Source organism: Budorcas taxicolor, chromosome 3 (assembly GCF_023091745.1).
Source record: "Budorcas taxicolor isolate Tak-1 chromosome 3, Takin1.1, whole genome shotgun sequence".
NCBI lineage: Eukaryota > Metazoa > Chordata > Mammalia > Artiodactyla > Bovidae > Budorcas > Budorcas taxicolor.
In genome coordinates, this window is record NC_068912.1 from 120,477,961 (window position 1) to 120,498,900 (window position 20,940).

Consider the following 20,940-nt stretch of genomic DNA (forward strand, 5'->3'; position numbering starts at 1 on the left):
TTCGTCCCCTTCCCCGGCGTCAGCGAGGCCTCTCCTGGCTTCTCCCTGGCAGGCCCCAGGAGCCCCCAGATGGTGCAGAGTCACTGTCAGTGCCAGCAGCCAGCCAGGGAGCCAGGAAGGTCCCACCCTGCCCCCTGGCAGGCCAAGACCACGCAGGGCAGCGCCTACAGCAGCCCCTCTGCAACGCCCCCACCCTGAGGCAGGGGTCCAGGGCATGTCCACCCGCGCCCAGTCCCCGCTGGACTGAGGGGCGCCTTCGGCAAGTCCAGGCTGGACGGGCGTCTCTGCAAAGGCCACTCTGCAGGTCCCCAGGGCCCCTCCCGAGCCCCCTCTCCAGCCCCGGCCCTGCCCCCCGGGGTGAGGAGGGGCCACACAGGCTGCTTGCCCGCTGTCCCCAGGACCCCGCCCCATCGAGGGCCTTGAGGTCGCCAACGTGACGGCCAGCGCCATTTCGGTGCGGTGGGCTCTGCACAGGATCCGCCACGCCACAGTCAGCAGCGTCCGCCTGTCCATCCGCCACCCTGAGGCCCAGGAGGAGCAGTCCACTGACGTGGACAGGAGTGTGGACAGGTTCACATTCAGGTAAGAGCAAGGGCGCCCTCTCCCCCCGCCCCACCGGGCTCCTGCCGCCCTCTCCCCCCGAGCCCCTAGAGGAGCAGGGCTGTGCGATCAGTTCCGGGCCGCACCGCGGCCTCGTCTCCCACGGGCACCAGCGTGCCCGAGAGAGCAGGGACGCTTTGAGCAGGGACGCGGATGCCACCCCCTGCAGACAGAAGAAAGGCCACCGGAGGCCAGCCCAGAGTCCCTCCAGCCCAAGTCACCAGACTCCCTGGAAAGGGAGAAGGCAGGCACCCCTGGGCTGCCTGACATTTTTACTTTGTTCAAATATGTTCAAACCTTAAACTGGTGAAGGACAGGGCAGCCTGGCGTGCTGCAGTCCATGGGGTCACAGAGTCGGACACGACTTGAGCAGCTGAACTGAGCTCAACTGAAATTTCTTATGCGTATTACACATTATCTACCAACAGAACTACAAAATAAAATTCAAATGAGCATCAGTCATTCAGAATGACTGACGACTGAGACATTTCAGCGGCGCCACAGGGAAGCCTCAGACCCCCGGCCCAGGCCCCCAGCTCAGGGGCGCTCCCAGACAGCGGCCCACGGTGGGCCCGCGAGCCACCTTCTGAGCCAGGCAGGGAGGGTGGGCAGTGCTGGAGGGCGTGAGATGGGAAGGCGGCAGCTGTGACGTTCCCACCAACTTCCTGAGCCTGGGACCGCAGCTGTGGAGGTGGGCTGAGGCACAGCTCTGCAGCGCCCAGCCTAGAGCAGCCACGGGCCACGGCTGGGAGGGGGGCTCTGGAAGGCGGGCAGGCCACCGCACCGCAGCACCAGCACATTTCCGGTTTGCAGTCTTCTCTCCACCATGTCTCCTGTGCCCTTCTGTCCAGCCGGATGGCCATCTGTGCTGGACACCACGCCCCCTCCCCTTGCCTGTGGCTCCTTCTGCCCACTCCCCAGGAGCAGCGGGGCAGAGACACAAATGGGGTCCCCAAGGCCATCCCCACATTCCCGAGGGGGTTCCCCAAGACTTAGGAGATTCAGGACAGAGAAAGGATACAAAGCGACATCAATGAAAGGAAGAGGTGGGCGGGGGCAAGTCACAGACCACCAGTGAGCTTCCACAGCCCCTCCCCATACAAGACAAGTTCCCCCCACATCCCCAACATACCCCATCCCTGCCACCAGCCAGCAGGTACTTTCCTGGGGAGCCACGCAGACAGACAGCATCCAGGGCTTTTACTGGGCAGGAAGGCAGGTAGAATCATGGGCACCTGAGCCTGGAGAAGGTTCCAGAACCCCAGAGGAAGGGATGCTCAGCTGGCAGGAGCCTCTCTGTGCACAGACATTTAGGGGCAGGGAGACCCTCTCCCCCCGAGGGCACTGGGGACCCTCAGAAGTCCCACCCCAGGGCCAGCCTCATGGGCAGCCCTCCCCAGGGCGGGGGGGCGGGGGGGGGGGGGCCGGCCTGTTAACCCTTTTCCTTCAGTCGCCCTCAGCTGGCCTCTGCTGTCTGAGCACCAGCTTCCGGCCACACTGCAGCCACCCTGGGCCTGTGTCCTGCCCAGCACTGGACAGACAGGCCAGGGAAGAGCTCAGCCCAGCTCTCAGGCCACAGCCTGGCCTCTGTGGAGGCTGCCTGGCCACCAGCCCTGGGATGACTCCCACCCGGGTCACACCAGCCAGGGGACGCCCCCCACCAGCCCCAGAACACCCCCCACCCGGGTCACACCGGCCCCGGGACGCCCCCCCACCTGGGTCACACCGGCACCGGGAAGACCCCTGCCTGGGTCACACCACACCAGCCCCGGGACGCCCCCCGCCTGGGTCACACCGGCCAGGGGATGCCCCCCACCAGCCCCAGAACACCCCCCGCCCAGGTCACACCAGCCCCGGGATGCCCCCCGCCCGGGTCACACCGGCGCTGGGAAGACCCCCGCCCGGGTCACACCGGCGCCGGGAAGACCCCTGCCCGGGTCACACTGGCCAGGGGACGCCCCCCACCAGCCCCAGAACACCCCCTGCCCGGGTCACACTGGCGGAGCGGCGGTCTGAGAGCAGAGCCATCCTGTTCCTCTCCCCTGGCCTCCGTTCCCCACAGGGCCTTGCTGCCAGGAAGGAAATACGCCATCTGGGTGACGGCCCTCAGTGGGCTCGGGGGGCAGGAGCACCGCACAGAGAGCCTGGCCTCGGCCCCAGTGCACGTGTGGACCCGTGAGTAGAGGGCGGGGCTCAGCTCCCTTCTGGAAGCTCCCCAGCCCTGCCCTCGGGCTCTGAGTGGCCGCAGCCCCAGAAAGCTGTCCTGGCCACCGGTACATGTGCCCAGAGGTGCCTGGGAAGGCGACTGCAGGGGGCTGGGCAGGGCCCCTGCCGGGATGACCCCCCCTAGGCCGCCCTCACTGTGGGTGCTCCCGGGCCCCTGCCAGAGCAGGGTCACTGAACAAGGGCCGGAGGAGAAGACCACGAGGATGGGCAGGCTGTCCACCCGGGCGAGGACACCCGGCCCTCACCGCCCCCTGCTCCCCAGCGCGTGGGCTGTCCAGGCACAGGAGGGGCAGTGAGCGGGGTTGGGGAGGGCAGGGCCTCGCCCGGTGGGACAGGCAGACAGCAAGGGTCAAGTCCTCACTCTGACCCTGGGTGTGGGGTCCCTGGCCCACCCTCTGCCCATCTAGCCCACTCCCCTACCTACATCCCGGGAGAAGGTGTGCGTGGCCAAGCTCAGGGGGATGGAAAATGCCATGCTGGCGGGCAGCCTGATGGAGTGAGCTTGGGGGGTGCCTCACAGGGTGCCTACTGTTGCCAGCCCTGAGCAGCTGCCAGTGCCCCTCCACCCGTCCTCAAGGACACAGTGAGGTCTGTGACAAGGCGGTCTGGCTTCCGGCGAGGCTTCAGCACTCCACGTCAGATCTTTAGAGTGTGCCCTGGGCAGAAAACCCCACCAGCCCCCTTCACTCCCCTCCCCTGCTCCATGCTCACCCAGGGCCTCTGCCGCCAGCCAACCTGACCGCCGCCCGAGTCACGGCCACCTCTGCCCACGTGGTCTGGGACACCCCCAGTCCGGGCACCTCTCTGGAGGCCTACGTCATCAACGTGACCACCAACCAAAGTACCAAGAGCCGCTACGTCCCCAGCGGGAGGCTGGCGTCCTACACGGTGCGGGACCTGGCGCCTGGGCGGCGGTACCAGCTCTCGGTGACGGCCGTGCAGGGCACCGGGGCCGGCCAGGTGCACAGCGAGCCCGCCCGCCTGCACTTCATCACCTGTGAGTGCGCCCGCCCCGGAGCGCCCCCCCCCCGCCCCCCCCGCCCCTGGCCCAGCCGCGCTGCTCCAGGCATGGACAGGCCGCCCGGGGACAGGCTGTGCTGGCACGGCACTGCGCGTGCACGCGGAGCGGCCCTGCACGGCTGAGCTGCGTCAGCTGGCCAGCGTCCCGCCTCCCCTCGTGCTGCCCGCCCCGGTGGGCCCCAGACGGTGGGCAGTAAATACAGGCCTCACCTGAAAACAGGCGCCCACAGGAGGCAGTGGCAAGACCCACCAGGCTGGTGGCGTGGAGGCGGGCCTGGGGAACAGCACCCCAGGGAAGAGGGCAGGAAGGGGGCGCATGTGGACGGAGGGAGGTGGGAGCAGCTGGGGAGAGAGGCCCAGGGCCACGGTGAGGATGCAGGTCTGCTCTCGGGCGCCCGGGAGGCCCGCCTGTCCCACGGGGGTCTGCACAACCCCCTTACCTGTCCCAGCTCACAAAACAGTCTGTCTGGACGGTGAGGTGCTGCAGGGAGGTGGGCAGCAGGCTGGGCTCCCTTGTCTCCTGACCCAGCAGCCTGTTCGTGGGGCACGAAACACACTTGCCCTGAGACACTGAGACCAGCTCAGCCCCAGACCCACCGCCAGGCGGACAGGGGAGGTGGGGCCCTCCGTGAGCTGGTGGGGAAGGGTGTGCAGCTGAGAGGGCAGCAGCCCGGGGCTGCGGCAGGTGGCACTCACCCACAGAGGAGCTGCCCCCTCTCTCGGGGTGTGAGGGCTGTGGGCCTCAGCCCAGGTGAGTCTGGACGGGGCCCCAGGGCCTTGCCTCACCCGCAGGTGAAGAGCCTGGGCCAGGGTGAGGGCTGGAACCAGCGCCTGGACAAAACCCAGGCAGCAACCACAGCTCCTCCGTGGGCAGAGGTGGGGCTGGGCTGGGGTGGGGCACCCCCTCTTCAGCCATGCACAGGGGAGCCCCAGACCAGCCCACACGGCCACCCCTTCCTCTGCCCGCCCGCAGCCCCGAGGGACAATGCTGACAGACGATGGCACCGTGACAGCCTCCCCCAGAGGGCGCTGAGAACCCGCCCGGCCCCCGCACGCCTGCCTGAGCTGCGCCTGCTCAATGACCCCGGTGCCCCCACGACGCCGACCCAGGCCCCCAGGTGCCTGCCTCAGCTGCTGCCCCCAAGACCCCGGCCCAGAGCCCCTGCTGACCCGTGCTGACTCTCGCAGGTTCTCAGAGCTCGTGGACGGCAGAGGACGAGTGAGGGCCAGGTTCACCAGCTCACCCAGCAAGCGGGTCACCGTGAGATCACGTGAGTGGTCAGGCTGACCCGGGTGGCCTCCTGTCCCCAGCTGGACAAGGGACGAGGCCCCTAAAACCTGGGCTTTGAGACCACCCCCAGTGCCCAAAGTGTCCCCAGCAGGGGGACCCAAAGGGGTCAGAAGCCCAGGACTCCAGGGCCTGTGTGAAGAGCCCATGCCACCCGCAGGCTCCCAGGGAGCCTTCCCAACACAGCTGTCCACGCAGAAGGGACAGGCTGCCCGCAGGCACCGGAAGTGGCAAGAATCCTGTTAGGAGCGCGTCCGCGTGAGGACAGCCCCCAACGAGTGCTGCTGCGGGCGTGCACGGTCCTTCGACCACCGCACCAGCCTCACAGGCTCTATCAGGGCCGAGCACGTGGCCTGGCTCGGGGCAGAGAAGATGGGGAGGAGGCGCTGTGGCCCCTAGGGAGCGGGAGGCGCAGGGAAAGGGGAGCAGGATGCGACTGAGGGGCCTCAGGGTGAGGCAGCACGCTCAGCTCTCTCGAGCCGCAAGTGACCTTCACCCGGCAGCGCCTGCTGAGGACGGGCAGGACGGGCTGGGCTCCACCCAGAGAAAAGCTGATCCTACCCGAGGCGGTGCCGAGAGCCACTCGGTCCCGGCCACACCAGGCCCTGCGGACGTCCCTGTGCCCTGAGAGAAGCCCCTTTCCGGAGGGAAGGCGGCCCCAGGATGGGCCTGGCCGCCAGGCAGCAGCTTCATGGTCAGCACTCTGGCGTCCTGATCTCTCCTAGAGCCCACAGCTCTGGCGCAGCTGGAGAACACGGATGCGGTCCCCACACCGGCCAGCCTGGCCCTCCAGCTCCCCGAACGTGGCGGTGACAAAGACGTGGAGAGCAAGTCAGCAGGAGCGGGCTACAGGGCTGACCACCCTCAGGGGCCTGAGGACGGTAGGTGAGGAGGGGGCTGCCCACAGCGAGGAAATGGCCGTGCACCCCACCTGCCAGGGGACCCAACACAACAGGCAGGCGGACGGGGCCGGGCCTGGGGACTGCAACTGCTTGGACGCTGGGTGCTCCCTGCAGAGACGCCTGCCTCCCCCAGAGATGTGTGTGGGGCAGATGGCAGGAAGCCAGCCGCGGGGCGGGCTCTAGCTGGAGCGTCACCAGGAGGCGGCTGCTACCCGCGCTTGGCAAGCAGGGCCCATCCCCCCGGGCATGCATGCTCACAGGGTACCTCCCCGCTGGGCAGCGCCAATAGGCTGCGTTCCTTCCTCAAACCCAGAGCCCCATTCTGCCTGTCCTCCGGCTCTAAGCGTCGGGGCTGTGTCCCTCTGGGGACAGCTTAGGGGCACGGCCCTTTCTCCTGGCCACACCACAGGCCCAGACTGGGTTCGCCCATCAGCCAGCGCTCTGAGAAGGCGGAGCGCCAGGTGCCCAGGGTGCAGAGGGTGTCTGCCAGTGGAGGCTCCTGGCCCCACAGTCCAGCACTCACCCGATGAGGCCTGGGTGAGCTGCTGAGAGGCGGTCTGTGGCTCAGATGCAGAGGGAAGACACTCGTGTGGCTGGTGTTTTCTAAGTGAAAAACATTTTGCCCAAGGGTTTCTGTTGTGTCAGCCCTTTTAAATATTAGATGCTTCATTTCACAAAACTCAGAAACCAGAGGGGCATGAAATGGCCTCTCCTGGGTCCCCTGGAGGAGAGACCAGGGTGCTCCAGGCTGGCCCTGGACACCACTGCTGCCTGCAGTGTTCGCTGACGTGGAGGACGAAGCCTTAAAGGTGTGAGATGCTTCCAGGCGACAACAGCGCAGAAGCTCGCCAGTGGCCTCCAGGGGACAGAACTAGTCCTGGTCTCTGGCTCCCCGGTGGCTCAGACAGTGAAGAACCTGCCTGCAATGCAGGAGACCTGGGTTTGATTCCTGGGTTGGGAAGATCCCCCTGGAGACAGGCATGGCAACCCACTCCAGTACTCTTGCCTGGGAAATTCCACGGACAAGAGGAGCCTGGTGGGCTACCGTCCATGGGGTCGCACAGAGATAGACAGGACTGAGTGACCGACACTTTGGCTCCAGGCAGGCTTATGATCAGACAAGGCCGGCCCCGTCTCAGTGAGTCTGGTTGGTTAGCTTTTGCTAAAATAACGGCCGTCAGCCCAGGCACCCACCTATGACCCAGAGCCCAAGCTGCGAGCAGCCTCCTGCTGCCGTCCTCCTGGGGACCCGCGAGCCCCGTTCAGTGCCGCTGTCCTCTGCTCTACCAGAAGCCAGGTGGCAGGGAAGGGTGGGCTCTCTGCCCACGTGGTGCCTGAGCACAGCAGGCTCTCCTCGGCGGTGGCATCTCGCCCGCCTCCTACACACACGCCCTCTCCACCCAGCACCTGGCCCCCCAGGAGCTCACTCCAAGGGCTCCACGCCGGCCTGCTGCTGCCAGCAGCTGCTCTGGGCCCTGCCCACGGCTCCTGCCTTGGGATGTGGAGGCGCCCATGTGGAGAGCCTGCGCAGTCTTCTGAGGGGGCCACTGGGCTGGCTTCCGTCCAGCAGCGGGCAGCGGGCAGGGTTGGCTGGGTTTTGGGATCCTGCTGGCAGGCTGGCTGTGAGCGCACACTGGGCCCTGGTGGGTCTCCCCAGGGCCGGCGCGGTCAGCGGCTCACCACGGCCCCTCCTGTGTCCCACTGCCTGTCTGCCCTGAGCCTCTCTATAAAAGGCTTGCTGTCCCGTGGGGCCGTCTGGGCACTGCCTTCCAGGGCCTGGGCTGTTCCTGGCGCTCTCAGCCTGCCAAGGTCCACGTGGAACTTTCTGTAGAACTCTACAAGCCCCCGAGCCCTCGGCCTGGAACACACGCGAAGGCCGGTTTCCCTGGGTGCAGGACTCGGGGCTCACAGTCCCCTCTCGGCTCTTCGGCCATCAGTCCACAGACGTCTGTGCTGTCCCTGGTATCAGCTGTGCCCTTGCCTCCTTCTAGAATAATCTGCCCGTTCTCTCTGGAAGCTTCAGACTTCTTTTTCTCAAGGAAAAGATGCCAGGTGCCCAGGGTGCAGCTCTGGGCACAGCTCAAGCCCGTTTGGCATCTGCTCACCAAGCAGATCTCCGGGTCAGGGCCCCTCCTGGAAGAGTCCCAAGATGGCAACCTCCCGTTCTGGGAACATGGAGAGAATGTGGGGGCTGGTTGGTCTTCCTGTTTCCTGCTTCTTGCCCAGGACAGCTTCTGGACTGTGTGGGTCACATCCCACGGGAGTCACCTCTGTCCCACACACCGGTGGTCTGCGGGCAGGACCTGAGCCTCCCGACTCCGTGATCTGTCCCTGTACAGGAGCCCACTGCCCCACTGCAGGGCACAGCCGCGTCCTCGTCCCTAGCCTCTGTTCAAAACAGCCTTCACTTTATTTAGTGTGTGAGATGATGAACTCGGGAGTCAGTAGACCGAGGTCACAGAAGGCGGGACTCTGGTGAAAGCCCCTCTGCTGCACACAAGCCCGGGCCCAGGGTCCCAGGCATGGCACAAGCCTCGGCCAGCCTCTCAGAAGCAGGCACGCGGTGACTCTGCCACCTGGACTTGGCAGCGAGGAGCGGCCGCTGTGATCCTATAGCAGCAGCGCTGTGCCTACGTGAGAAGTCGCAGTGTCTGTGTACTAGCCGCTTGCTGGCGCATTCACAGGTGAAGTGGCTTCTGGGAACTGCTTTGAAATCCTCCAGCTAAGGCAGCAGATAGAAAGCGGCAGTAGACGAAGCCAGCCTGGCAGACGCTCCTAGCTGAAGTCGGGGAGCGGTCCACAGGGTCCTCCACGCCCGCAGCTCCCCTTAGCGCACCCGGAAAGACGAAAGAACGTGGAAAGCTGGAGGGCAGAAAGGGGCGAAAGAAAAGTGAAGTAGACCCAAGGGGGAAGGGGAAGCAGCCGACAGAACCCAGGAGGCCACGGCGGGGGGAAGCGGGGGGCGGTGGGGTCTGCCCAGGCAGCACCTCACGGGGAGGCTGCTGAGGGGACGGCAGAGGAGCGGCTGGATCAGACGGTGGACGCTGAGGGGGCAAGGCCAGCTCTGCCCCTCCCTGGCAGCACCACTGGCCGGCCTGCCTGCAGCTCCCGCCATGCCGTGCCGTCGGGAGGCAGACAGTGGCCGCGACACAGAGGCTGCCTGGTCGGAACTTGGGGACATGCACTGGAGAATGAGGAGGGCTCTCAAGGGTTGGCCTCTGCATTCCAAGCAGAAGAGTCCCAGGCACAGGGTAAAGTCAGTGGAAACATGGGGCGCGGGGCACAGACCAGCAGGGGGCAGAAGCCTCTCTGGAAGTGAGCAGAGCCCAGCTGTGACGGGAGCCGCGGGCCCAGGCTCCTCCGTCGTGCGACAGCTCGGCACTGAGGCCAGAGGAACCGCTCCGCCCTGCCTCCTCCGCTCCCCGGGCTAAGGGGCTCAGGGCAGGCTCCCATCGGCGCTCTGACCACCCCTTGGGCCCACTGCTGCAGGAGGCAGCAACGGTGATTCTTCCTGGCCCTCCTGTGGGGCCCAAGGCTAACAGCTCATGACCCATTTGCAGACGCCCCTGGGAACTGCTCAGAAAACCCCTGTCAGAACGGAGGCACCTGCGTGCCCGGTGAGGATGCCCACAGCTGTGACTGCAGCCCAGGGTTCAAAGGCAGACACTGTGAGCTCGGTGAGTTCAGAACCGCTCCCCCTTGCCTGTGGGCCACCAGGGCCTGGCCTTGAGATGCCTGTCACAGTCGGTTCAGACAGGGGCCCAGTCACAGCACCCAGACCTCCAAGTGCACGGGCAGTGAGCCCCCAGGCCTCCCACTGCCCAGATAGCAGGGGGCTCCGGGGACAGTTACTCCGCGGGGACAGGAGGTGAGGGGGGGGAAGAGGGCCCTGCCACCCTCAGACTTCCGGGAGCAGGACGAGAGGTGGATGGACAGAAGTTCCCACACCAGACACACAGACCTGAGGCCCATCAGGCCGAGACTCTGGCGAGCCCAGAGGGAAAGCAGCCTGCAGGCTCCCAGGACCCCAACCCAGAGCAGCACCCGCAGCTGCTAAGCAGCCGGGACAAGGACCCAGCCCAGAGAGCCAGAGGGCAGAAGCCGGGACCACAGTGGCTGCAGGGCGAGGGGACGCGGCTGCGAGCTCCTGGTGAGCCGCGGCCCTCCTCCTCTGTGCCAGCAGCCTGCACGAAGGTGCCCCAGCCCTGCACACGGCTGTTTTCAGAGACCAAGTCCATGCCGGTCTGGGAAGGAGGCGTCTGTCGCCACGTGTAAGTCCCTGCTCCCTGCCTTCGCCGCGCCTGCAGCGTGCTCCTGGCCCTGAAGTGCTTCTGCCCAGTCCTCACAGCACCCTGAGCTCTAACACGTTTGACACTGGCCCCTTGCAGGTCATACCATTTGGGAATACTTCCCCCTATTCCACAGGCTGTCCTTTGGTTTTGTCGCTCGTTCCTTAGCTGTGCAAAAGCTTTTAAGTTTGACTAGGTCCCATTTGTTTGTTTGCTTTTATTTTTTTTGTCTTGGGAGACTAAGAAAATATTGTTTCGATTCATGTCAAAGATTCTTTTGCCTGTGTTCTGTTTTAGGGGTTTTATAGTGTCCTGTCCTACATTCAAGGCTTTCAGCCTGTTTGAGTTTATTTTTGTATGTGGTGTGAGGAACCGCTCTGTGATTTAAATGGAGCTATCCAGCTTTAGCAACACTGCTGGCTGAAGAGCCCATCTTTGCCACTGTCTGCTCCTGCTTCCTTTTTCATACATGAACGAACCACAGTGGTGTTCAGTCACTAAGCTGCGTCCGACTCTGTGACCCCCGTGGACTGCAGCACGCCAGGCTTCCCTGTCCTCCACTATCCCCCCCAAGTTTGCTCAAACTCACGTCCACTGAGTCGGTGATGCCATCCAACCATCTCATCCTCTGTCCCCCAGTTCTCCTCTTGCCTTCAATCTTTCCCAGCATCAGAGTCTTTTCCAACGAGTCAGCTCTTCACACCAGGTGACTAAAGTATCAGAGTTTCACCTTCAGCATCAGTCCTTCCAATGATTATTCAGGGCTGATCTCCTTTAGGATGGACTGGCTGGATCTCCTTGCAGTCCAAGGGACTCTCAAGAGTCTTCTCCAATACCACAGCTCAAAAGCATTAATTCTTCTGCACTCAGCTTTCTTTATGGTCCAACTCTCACATCCGTACATGACTACTGGAAAAACCATAGCCTTGACTAGACAGACCTTTTTTGTCAAAGTGATGTCTCTACTTTTTAATACTGTCTAGGTTTGTCATAGCTTTTCTTCCAAGGAGCGAGCATCTTGGAAATTTCATGGCTGCAGTCACCATCCACAATGATTTTGGAGCCCAAGAAAATAAAGTATCTCACTGTTTCCCTTTTTTCCCCATCTATTTGGTTGAAGTGATGGAACCAGATGCTTGAATGTTGAGTTTTAAGCCAGCTTCTTCACTCTCCTCTTTCACCCTCATCAAGAGGCGCTTGAACTCTTCTGTTCCTGCCATTAGGGTGGTGTCATCTGCGTGTCTGAGGCTGTTGATATTTCTCCTGGCAGTCTTGACTCCGGCCTGTGAGTCATCCAGCTCGGCATTTTGCATGATGTACTCTGCACAGAAGTTAAATAAACTGGGTGACAATATACAGCTGTGACGTACTCCTTTCCCAATCTGAAAACACTCCATTGTTCCATGTCCGGTTCATTGTTCCATGTCCGGTTCTAACTGTTGCTTCTTAACCTGCATACAGGTTTCTCGGGAGGTAGGTAAGGTGGGCCTGGTATTCCCATCTCTCGAAGAATTTTCCAGTTTGTTGTGATCCACAGTCAAAGGCTTTAGCGTAATCAATGAAGCAGATATTTTTCTGGAACTCTCTTGCTTTTTCTGATCCAGCAGATGCTGGCAATTTGATCTCTGGTTCCTCTGCCTTTTCTAAATCCACCTTGTACATCTGGAAGTTCTTGGTTCATGTACTGCTGAAGCCTAGCTTGAAGGATTTGAGCATTACCTTGCTAGCATGTGAAACGAGTACAGCTGTACAGCAGTTTGAGCATTCTTTGGCACTGCCTTTCTTTGAGATTAAAATGAAGACTGACCTTTCCAGTCCTGTGGCCATTGCTGAGTTTTCCATATTTGCTGGCATACTGAGCACAGCACTTTCACACCATCATCTTTTAGGACTTTAAACAGCTCAGCTGGATCCCGTCACCCCCACTAGCTCTGTTTGTAGCGATGCTTCCTAAGGCTCACCTGTCTTCGCGTTCCAGGCTGTCTGGCTCTAGGTGAGTGAGCACACAATCGTGGTTATCTGGGTCGTGAAGACTTCTCTGTACAGTTCTGCTGTGCGTTCTCGTCAGCTTTTCTTAACCTCTCCTGCTTGTTAGGGCCGCACCGTTTCTGTCCTTTATCGGGCCCGTGTTTGCGTGAAATGTCTCCTTAGGATGCCTACTTTTCTTGAAGAGATCGTTCTCTAGTCTTTCCCATTCTACTGTTTTCCTCTATTTCTTTGCATTGTTCACTTAAGGCCTTCTTATCTCTCCTTGCTATTCTCTGGAACCCTGCATTCAGTTGGGTTTATCTTCCCCTTTCTTCTTTGCACCTCTTATCAGCTATTTGTAAGGCCTCCTCAAACAACCACTTTGCCTTCTTGCATTTCTTTTTCTCGGGGATGGTTTTGGTCACAGCCTCGTGTACAATGTTACAAACCTCCATCCATAGTTCTTTAGGCACTCTATCAGATCTAACCCCTTGAATCTATTTTCATTTCCACTGTTTAATAAGGGATCTGATTTAGGTGATACCTGAATGGCCTGGCTGTTCTCCCTGCTTTCTTAAGTCTGAAGTTTGCAATAAGTATGTGTGTGGGCTCACTTCTAGGTTCTCTATTCTGTCCAACTGGCCTGTATGTCTGTTGCTGTGCCAACACTACACTGATCTGATCGCTGCAGCTGTGGAGTGTAGGCTGAAGCCTGGGTTATACTTCCAGCTTTGTTCATTATTCTCGGGATTGCTTGGCAATTCTTGTTTTATGGTTCTATGTAAAGTTCAGGATTATCTGTCCTAGTACTGTGGAAAATCTCATTCTCATAGATATTTTGAAAAAGATTACGTTGAATCTGTAGACTGTTTGGGGGAGTATAGCCATTTTAACAACATTAATTCTTCCAATCCAAGAGCATGGGATATATGTCCAGTTCTCTGAATCATCTTTAGTTTCCTCTATCAACGTTTAGTTTTCAGCATATAGGTATTTCATCTCCTTGGCTAAGTTTATTCCTGGGTGGTTGTTGTTTTATGATTTTAAGCAGGTTTTTTTTTAACTCTCTCTGATATTATTAGTGTAAAGAAACACGGAAGACATCTGTGGATCAATCTTATATTCTGCTGCCCTGCTGAGGGCATTCACTAGTTCTAATAGCTTCTGTGTGGAGACTCTACAGTCCCCTGCAGAGTGATCTCATCTACAGACAGGGGCAGCTCCCCCTCTCTTCTTCCAACCTGAACACCTATTTCATTTTCTTGTCTGAGTGCTGTGCCCAGCGTTTCCAGTACTGCGCTGAATAGGAGCACTTGGAGTAGGCCGTCTTTGGCTCCTTTATTGTCTGACTTTTGCAAGGCAATTCAGACAGACCCTTTGAGGCCTGTTTTAGGGTGGCTTTAGCACAGCTTTATTCCGGGGTTCATCCTGCCTCACTTTTAAAGCAAGGCCTTTCCGGGGTTTCTGCTGCTCTGCAACAGCCTACTGTTAATCCAGACCTCCCCACTCTGGCTCTGGGACTGTCCAGCTCCTCCGTGTTCCCCACTGCCCACCTCTGTCCACCCTGTGCACGCACAGCTTCATCTCCAAGGGGAGCCCTCTCCAGAACTCTGGAGCTCTTCCTCTGCACAGCCCCTCCTTGCTGGACTCGGACTCCCAAGTTCTTGCCACCTCTGCTTCCCCAATTTCGATCTCTTATTTCACCAACTCAGTGCAACCACTGCTTGGATTCCCCCTCAACCCACCACAGCCCAAAAGTGCCCGCAGGCGGAGTTTTAGCACAGCCACAGCGCTCGTCCGCTCCCCTTCTCTCGCTCGTCCGCCCCCCTTCTCTCCAGGCCAGTCCTGCACTGCTCTCTAACATCCGAGAAGACTTACTTCCTGTATCTTGCCCAGTTCTTCAGTTGTTCACACGTGGTTAATTCCAGATCCTGCCACGGCCAGGTGACTGGAAATGGAAGTCTTAGCTAAGGCTTCAGATCCTAAAGGCTCTCCTAGACTGAGCTCATGAGCTGGGGTTTCACCCACTGAACTCCCTGGATCTCTTTCAAACAGCTCCAACATTCCAAAAGCTTTAACGTCTCATTTGTTGTCCTCTATAAACTTGTCACAGAGGCAGGAGAAGCATCCCGTTTTATCTGAAACAGGCTGAAGCTCCAGAGGCGTCTCCGAGTACACGAGTTGCCGAGGCAGGGCCGGGGTCTCCTGCCCTGCATGTCGCCCACACCTAATGCCTGCACCTCCAAGGGTTCTCCATCAACTTCCCACAAGAGGACAGTCTTACTGTCTCAAAGCTTTAGGGCCAAGTAGCCTGTCTCATGGAGAAGGAAATGGCAACCCACTCCAGTATTCCTGCCTGGGAAATCCCATGGACAGATGAGCCTGGAGGGTTACAGCCCATGGGGTCACAAAGAGTAGGACACAGCTTAGCAACCAAACAACAACGCCGCCTATCTCAAGCAAGACAGGCCTCTGGAACAGCAGGCTCCGTCTCCTACATGCCTCTGTCAACACTCCTCAGGATGTACACTTAAAATGGGCGTATCTTATTTTATGAAAATTATACCTTGATGAAGTGGTTTTAAAATTACATAATTGTTATGCTGACATCTTAACACGTCTACAGGAGAAAGTTTTATTAGGAATGAACAGCGTTCCTTAGTAACAGCCTTCCTCGGAGGCCTGCCCAGTTCCTGGGGGCTGGTGCGGCCCAGGTGGAGGAGCTGGGCAGCATGCCACTGAGCGCCCGGCTTCACAGAGCTCTCTGGTGACGCAGGTATAAGAGAGTCTACAAGGTGCACCCGGACACCTGCTTCAAGGAGAGCTGTGAGAGCACCCGCGCCAGGGCCCCAGACAGGTGCGTCCCAGGCAGGGGCCGAGCTGTGCCCACGGCGGTCACTAAGCAACGGGGCCAGGGTGGCCCTGCTGACTGGGGCTGGGGGATGCCACAGGCCACGGCGAAGCCTGGCTGCCAAGATGTAAAGCCCGGCTATGTGCATAGCAGCACAGAGATGGGCGCCGTGGGCATGGGGCGTGCTGGTGGGTCACAGGGCGGGTGCCGTGGGCCCTTACATGGTGGGTGGGGGTCGGGAAGATCACAGGGCAGGCGCTAGAGGGAGGTGCTGGGGGAGGTCACGGGGTGGGTGCCGAGGCATCACTCTGGTTATGGAAGTTCACACAGTATCTGGCACTAGTATTAAGAAGTGTTACTGACAAGCCCAATTATATAAATACGGTAAATCTCTATTTACTTTTTATTCACTCTCACCCAGGTCTTTCCCCAAAGGGGTCAAGGTAGCCACAGAATTATTATACAGTGCATTGCCTGAGCACAGACAGCAGAGTCCACACCTCAGCCACATTCTCCACAGACCAACCAGGCGCCACAGGTCCTGGGTCTCGCGTTCTTGAGTCGAGGCGAAGCCCCGCTGCCGCCTGACCCGAGCGCATCGCCTGCCTCCCAAGACCCCGTCCCCCACACCCCCATTCCCTCAGGCCCAGCAGGCCCCCGCCTGCCTTCACTCCACGACACCCACGCCAAGCCAGCTGGGCGCAGAGAGTAACACACTGACCTGTGTGCTCAGCTCGCTGGCCGCGCTCCCAAACTGCAAAGCGCGGGAGCTAAAGACAAGACAGTCTCAGGACCGAGAGCCGCGGCTGAGGCAGCTGCCAGGTCACAGGGACACGCTCTTCTTCATAAACCACATTTCTCCCATTATTTCAGGAAACAAAGTAACAGTCCTACGCTGAAGAAACCCTGAGGTACGTTCCCTGGGCCCGCAGAGCTGCTGGGAAGTCTGAGGAGCGTCCCCAGCACTGGGTCCTCGGGCGGGCTGCCATCTCCCCATGCAGCACTGTGTGAGAGACTCTCAGACCATAAGGTTCCAGAGCTCCCTAAAGGGGCTAAGATGAGTGAGGAGAATAATCCTTAAGGCCTCCCAACAGACATAAATTTAGCCCAAATACACTGAACCCCTCTGTCTCGAACAGCAGACACACGCCCTCCCCAGTCACCAGCAATGGCAACGGAGGGCTGGCTGAGCTCTCAGAGGCTGAAGACCACCTGCCTCCGGGAGGCGGGACTGGCAGGCCCGTGGGGAGGACCCCGAGGCGCAGCCTGGAGCCAGAGGTGGAGGGGCTCCAGAGCACCCAGCCCTGCAGGGGCGGCCGCTGGGGGGACCTGACCTCACAACGGGGGCTCTTGCACTGGGAGCCCAGGGCTTGTGCACGGGACCCTAAGCGTCCAGAGAGCCTGAGACGAAAGGGACCTTCTAACACTATTGTTATTTATGCCAGCATTTTCCAACCTCTTTTGGCAATTCAGCCCCCTGCGACTCCCACCTCCCCACACGGAAACTCTGAGCAGGTCTTCTCAACAGTCTAGAAGATGCTGGGCTAACCCAGAGGCCCACCCAGCGCCTGACACAACTTCTTGTCAACATGACGCCACTGGGAATGAAGGAGGCATTCTGGCTGGGCCAGGGCAGCCCGGCACTCAGGAGGCCCGTCTCCCCGGTGGCGCAGGAGAGGCGGGAGGCAGCCGGGGCAGAGCAGCTGCACACACAGCCGCCTGTTACTCAGAGGCCTTTCCAAACACCAGCAGCAGCAGAGCCCCACAGGCCCAGGCTGACATTAAAGCAGACCGTGGAGGGAGGGGCTGGGCCCGCGGGCGGGGCAGCCGCACGTGAGCAGGAACACGTGACCTCAGGCAGGCGCCCCACTACCCCCTCCGCCACAGACTCAGAAGATGCACTCCAAGGCTCGCACGAAGTTCACCACCCACAGATACAACTGGAGTGTGAAATATTGATACTGCAATAAGTCACCTGAAAGATAATATATTGTATTAGAACTCATCCAATGAATCCATTTCTATAAAAACAAATCAGAAATCCTCAACTATTAACTTATCAGATACTAGCTTTTAGAATACCTATTTTTAATACTATTCTTAGGGGCTTCCCTATAGCTCTGACGGTAAAGAATCTGCTTGCAGTGCAAGTGAGCTCGGTTTGATCCCAGGGCAAAAGGAGTGAGAATCCACTCCAGCCTTCTTGCCTGGAGAGGTCCATGGACAGAGGAACCCGGTGGGCTGCAGCCCAGGGGTCACAGAGCGTCGGACACGACCGAGAGACCAGCACTGCACCACACGACCACTGCTGTGCTTAGCACGACGGGAAGCACACCGGAGCAGGGACGTTTACTCCTCTGCCGCAGCCCGCTGGGCTGCAGTCCAGGGGGTCGCAGGGCAGGACACGACTCAGAGACTCAACCACACAATTCACACACAACAATTCATCCGAGACCCAAGTGCAAGCACTCATTTCAACAGAGAGAGCAGGGACAGCCCATCTTCAGAGGGGATCACGGCATCACCAGATGAAGGGAGCAGCCTGCAGACCTCGGAGCCGAGCTGTCCCGCACACCAGGGCGCAGCTGGTCCTGCACAAGCCTGCCCCACCCCCCACGTCAGAGGGGACGAACCCCACAGCTCGAGGCAGGGAGGGGCGAGCTCTTTAGGTCCTCTGGGGGCAACAGCCCAGAGCCTCTGTGTGAAGAGGAGTGAGTACAAGTACCTTCCTCCTCACACCCGGTCTGTTTTCTCTTCTAAGGACTCAGGATGTCCCTGCTGCATTCCATCAACCTCACGCATTTCTAAAGCCCAAGAAGATGAGGTATAAAATCGGACTGAAAACAGCGTCCTGGCTGGAGTCAGTGGCCTGAGCAGCTTCTCTCCTCTGGCCTCTGGAAGACAGTCGGCCAGGCCAGGCAGGCATCAGCCACAGGCAGGGAGACCTCCGGGACAGACCCTCACCAGATAGAGCCCAGGCTGCTCTAAGCGAACACTGCACACACGTACGTCCGCCCCGGGGGAGCAAGGCTGCCCGCCAGGAATGCTTCTGCAACCTTCAGAAACCAGCTTTCAGATTCCAACATCAGAAAAGGATTCTCCCCTTAGGAACCAACCACCAAACTGAGGAGGAACTGCTATCTACAGCTTCCAAAGCAAAGACCACGGTGCTGGGAGGAGGCGCAGAGGTGAGGCACACTGGAAGCCCTTTGGCCGGCTCCCCCCCACCAGCAGTCTGTGCTGACCGTTTGCAAGTAGTGACCCACCGTATGGACCAGCTGATTTTGAAAGAGAAAATGATAGCAAACACTAAGGTGGAGTTTAAACACTTTTTATCTACAACTTTTTCCATTAAAGTCAGACAGTATTTTGGGTCTGCGAACCAGATGGTCACTGTGGCAATGACTTAGCTCTGCAGCTGCAGCACAAAAGCAGCCACAGGCGTGTGACTGATAAGGTATGGCTGGGTTCCAATAAAACTTTATTTACAAAAACAGGCAGAGCCAAGTCGGCCCAAGGGCCATGCTAAGCTCAGCCCTGGTCTTTGAGGCCATAGGCTTCAGCCTATCCCTAGGATGACAAGTCCCACCCAGGCACCAAAGACCTCAAGGGTTTCAGGGAAACCTCAATGTTTCAACCCCACGTGGAAAGCCACAGCAGCATGCCCACCAAGCACAGTGGGGCTCCTCCCACAAGCCAGGCGATGTGGAGAGGCGCGGCTGGGGAGGCTAGACTAGATGCTGGGAAAGGGCCCCCTGAGGCCACGACTCAAGCAATGCCGTTGGGGGCTACCAGGCAGTAGGCACCATGTTGCACGGCCTCCTCCTTCACACACCGACCACCGCATCACCCTGCCACCCCACTCTCCAGCACACTCCTGACCTGCACTCCTCCTCCCTGTGGATGAGGTGAAACCAAAGCCACAAAGCCCACCTCATATCCTGCTATGCGTTCTAACAGCCAACCCAGGCTGGAGCTCAAGCCCCGGGCACCTCCCAGTGACTCGGCTCTGAGGCAGCATTACAGCCCAGAAAGGCCTCCTTCCTTCCAACTTTCATAAAAAGCTTTTCACAGAGCTGTATTTTAGCCTCTTAGTCACATTAAAGTTCTGTGTGCACACGTCTGCGTATCATGCGTTCTGTCATTGTCAGCAAGGACGGCTCCACTGCACTCCCGAAGGTGCCCCGTCTCCAAGGCCCACCTGGGGAAGACGGCAGAGAGCAGTCCCAGGGCCGCGGCGCCGGGAGAACCGGGAGGAAAGCGCACACGCGCACATGCACTGCTGACCTGCGCTGGCGCCGGGCCCTGCCGCTGCGCCCACAGAAAGCACGGCGCCACACGCCAACGGCGAGACCACTGGCACGTGCATGGGACGCTCCACGGCCACGGAACAACCTCAAGCCCCTCAGCCACAAGGCCAACGTGCTCCTGTTCTGACCTTAGAAGCCTTTGTTCCTACAAGAAACAGTCTACTGAACCCAGAGCGTGGTGCTGTGTTCTTATGATTAACCCATTTTTATGTCTTATAAATTACATCTCTAATAGAAGACTTCCTGATGCTAAAGGAATTATAACTTATCCTTGAAACATTACAGATGAGCCGCTGCTTTTTCCCACATGGCTCCTTCGTCAAACTCTAATGTCATCCTTGGAAATCCTCAGAGTCCACCCAAAGAAATGAGTAAAACGGAATCAGAAAACTGTCAGGGGCATACACAGTTCTGTGTGGACATAAAAGGAGCAATCACGGGCTGCAAGGCAGTCTTGTGCTAATCAAAATGTGGACCAGCTGACCACACAATCGAGCTTAAATTTAAGATTCTGTTAGCCCCAAATGGGGAGCACAAGAGCAACCCCCCAGGTTCCAGGGACAGAGCCAGCCACCAAAAGGCCATACAGCGCAAGAGCACAGGAAACCTCCTTCCCACGGCCAGAGACGACGGTAAAGACGGAGCCTCCCCTTCCCCCTGCACGAGGGCTGACACGCTGCAGACGGGGAGAGTACGCAGCACCTCGCTGCCCCCACCGGCACCCCAGTAGACAAGGCTCCACCCAGCGTCAGCCAACCTCCGCAACTCTGCTGGGTCAGAACTGCTGCCGCCGCTTGCTGCACTCCCGTGTGGAGGGACTCGCGAGCCGCCGGCCTTTGCAGAAAGCGGCTCTGTGCAGCCGTGCTCCGGCACGAGCCTGGAGGCACAGCCGTCTGCTCCAGGCGCCAGTCCCCAGAGTAAAACGTGGCTCCAATCTCCCAACAACACCCCAGCACAGGGCGGAAAGGAACTGTCGTAAAAAATCTTTTACATAAAAGAGAAACAACACAAGCAGCCCATTTAGAACCTTAAGTTCTCACTAATCAACACAGTCGCGTTTGCTAGAGGCGGCCTGAGAGCAGCATCTGAGCCTCGGCGCTACTGCCTCTGGGCTGGCTCAGCCTGCTGCGGGCCTGTCCTGAGGCCGCACGCACGCCCTCTGGTCCTAACAACACAACTGACCCCAGATGGTGCCAGGCCCCCCCAGGAGTCAGGATCACCCCAGTGAGGACTGCCACCCGACAGGACCTACAGTCTCTGCAGGAAAAATGAAGCCAAGTACCACAAGTCTCAGGTTTGGGGCACATCGCCAAAAATGTCTTTTGTAGCATCAATCCTGTGCCAGCCAGCCCGTCCCCGGGGAAGGGCCCCCAGAACAGGTAGTGACCCCCCATTAACCCCTCGCCAAGCTTGTGCCCCCAGGGCTGGGCCTCTACCTCAGAGATGAGCCCTGGTGCATACACCCAAGCCCATTCCCCAACCCCAG

At 59.5% G+C, this 20,940-nt stretch overlaps 2 protein-coding genes across 3 annotated transcripts in view; one reads left to right on the forward strand and one right to left on the reverse strand.

Moving 5' to 3' along the window:
• Window positions 1-17,112, forward strand: part of SNED1 (sushi, nidogen and EGF like domains 1) — a 73,692-nt gene extending 56,580 nt beyond the window's left edge. Inside the window, exons 22-32 of the mRNA XM_052636512.1 lie at window positions 399-582; window positions 2,663-2,775; window positions 3,542-3,823; window positions 4,820-4,964; window positions 5,035-5,117; window positions 5,860-6,015; window positions 9,597-9,713; window positions 10,220-10,307; window positions 15,070-15,150; window positions 16,018-16,055; window positions 16,618-17,112. Coding sequence (XP_052492472.1) covers window positions 399-582; window positions 2,663-2,775; window positions 3,542-3,823; window positions 4,820-4,964; window positions 5,035-5,117; window positions 5,860-6,015; window positions 9,597-9,713; window positions 10,220-10,307; window positions 15,070-15,150; window positions 16,018-16,054 — 1,286 coding nt within the window. The 3' untranslated portion in view covers window position 16,055; window positions 16,618-17,112. The remainder of the gene's footprint in view (window positions 1-398; window positions 583-2,662; window positions 2,776-3,541; window positions 3,824-4,819; window positions 4,965-5,034; window positions 5,118-5,859; window positions 6,016-9,596; window positions 9,714-10,219; window positions 10,308-15,069; window positions 15,151-16,017; window positions 16,056-16,617) is intronic.
• MTERF4 (mitochondrial transcription termination factor 4) overlaps window positions 1-20,940 on the reverse strand; it is a 32,932-nt gene that overhangs the window by 5,931 nt on the left and 6,061 nt on the right. Inside the window, exon 5 of one of the 2 annotated variants that reach the window (XM_052636518.1) lies at window positions 8,567-8,898. The exons of the other annotated variant lie outside the window; for it this stretch is intronic. The gene's annotated coding sequence lies outside the window, so the exon portion shown is untranslated. Of the gene's footprint in view, window positions 1-8,566; window positions 8,899-20,940 lie in introns of those variants that run through there. 2 annotated transcript variants of the gene reach the window in all.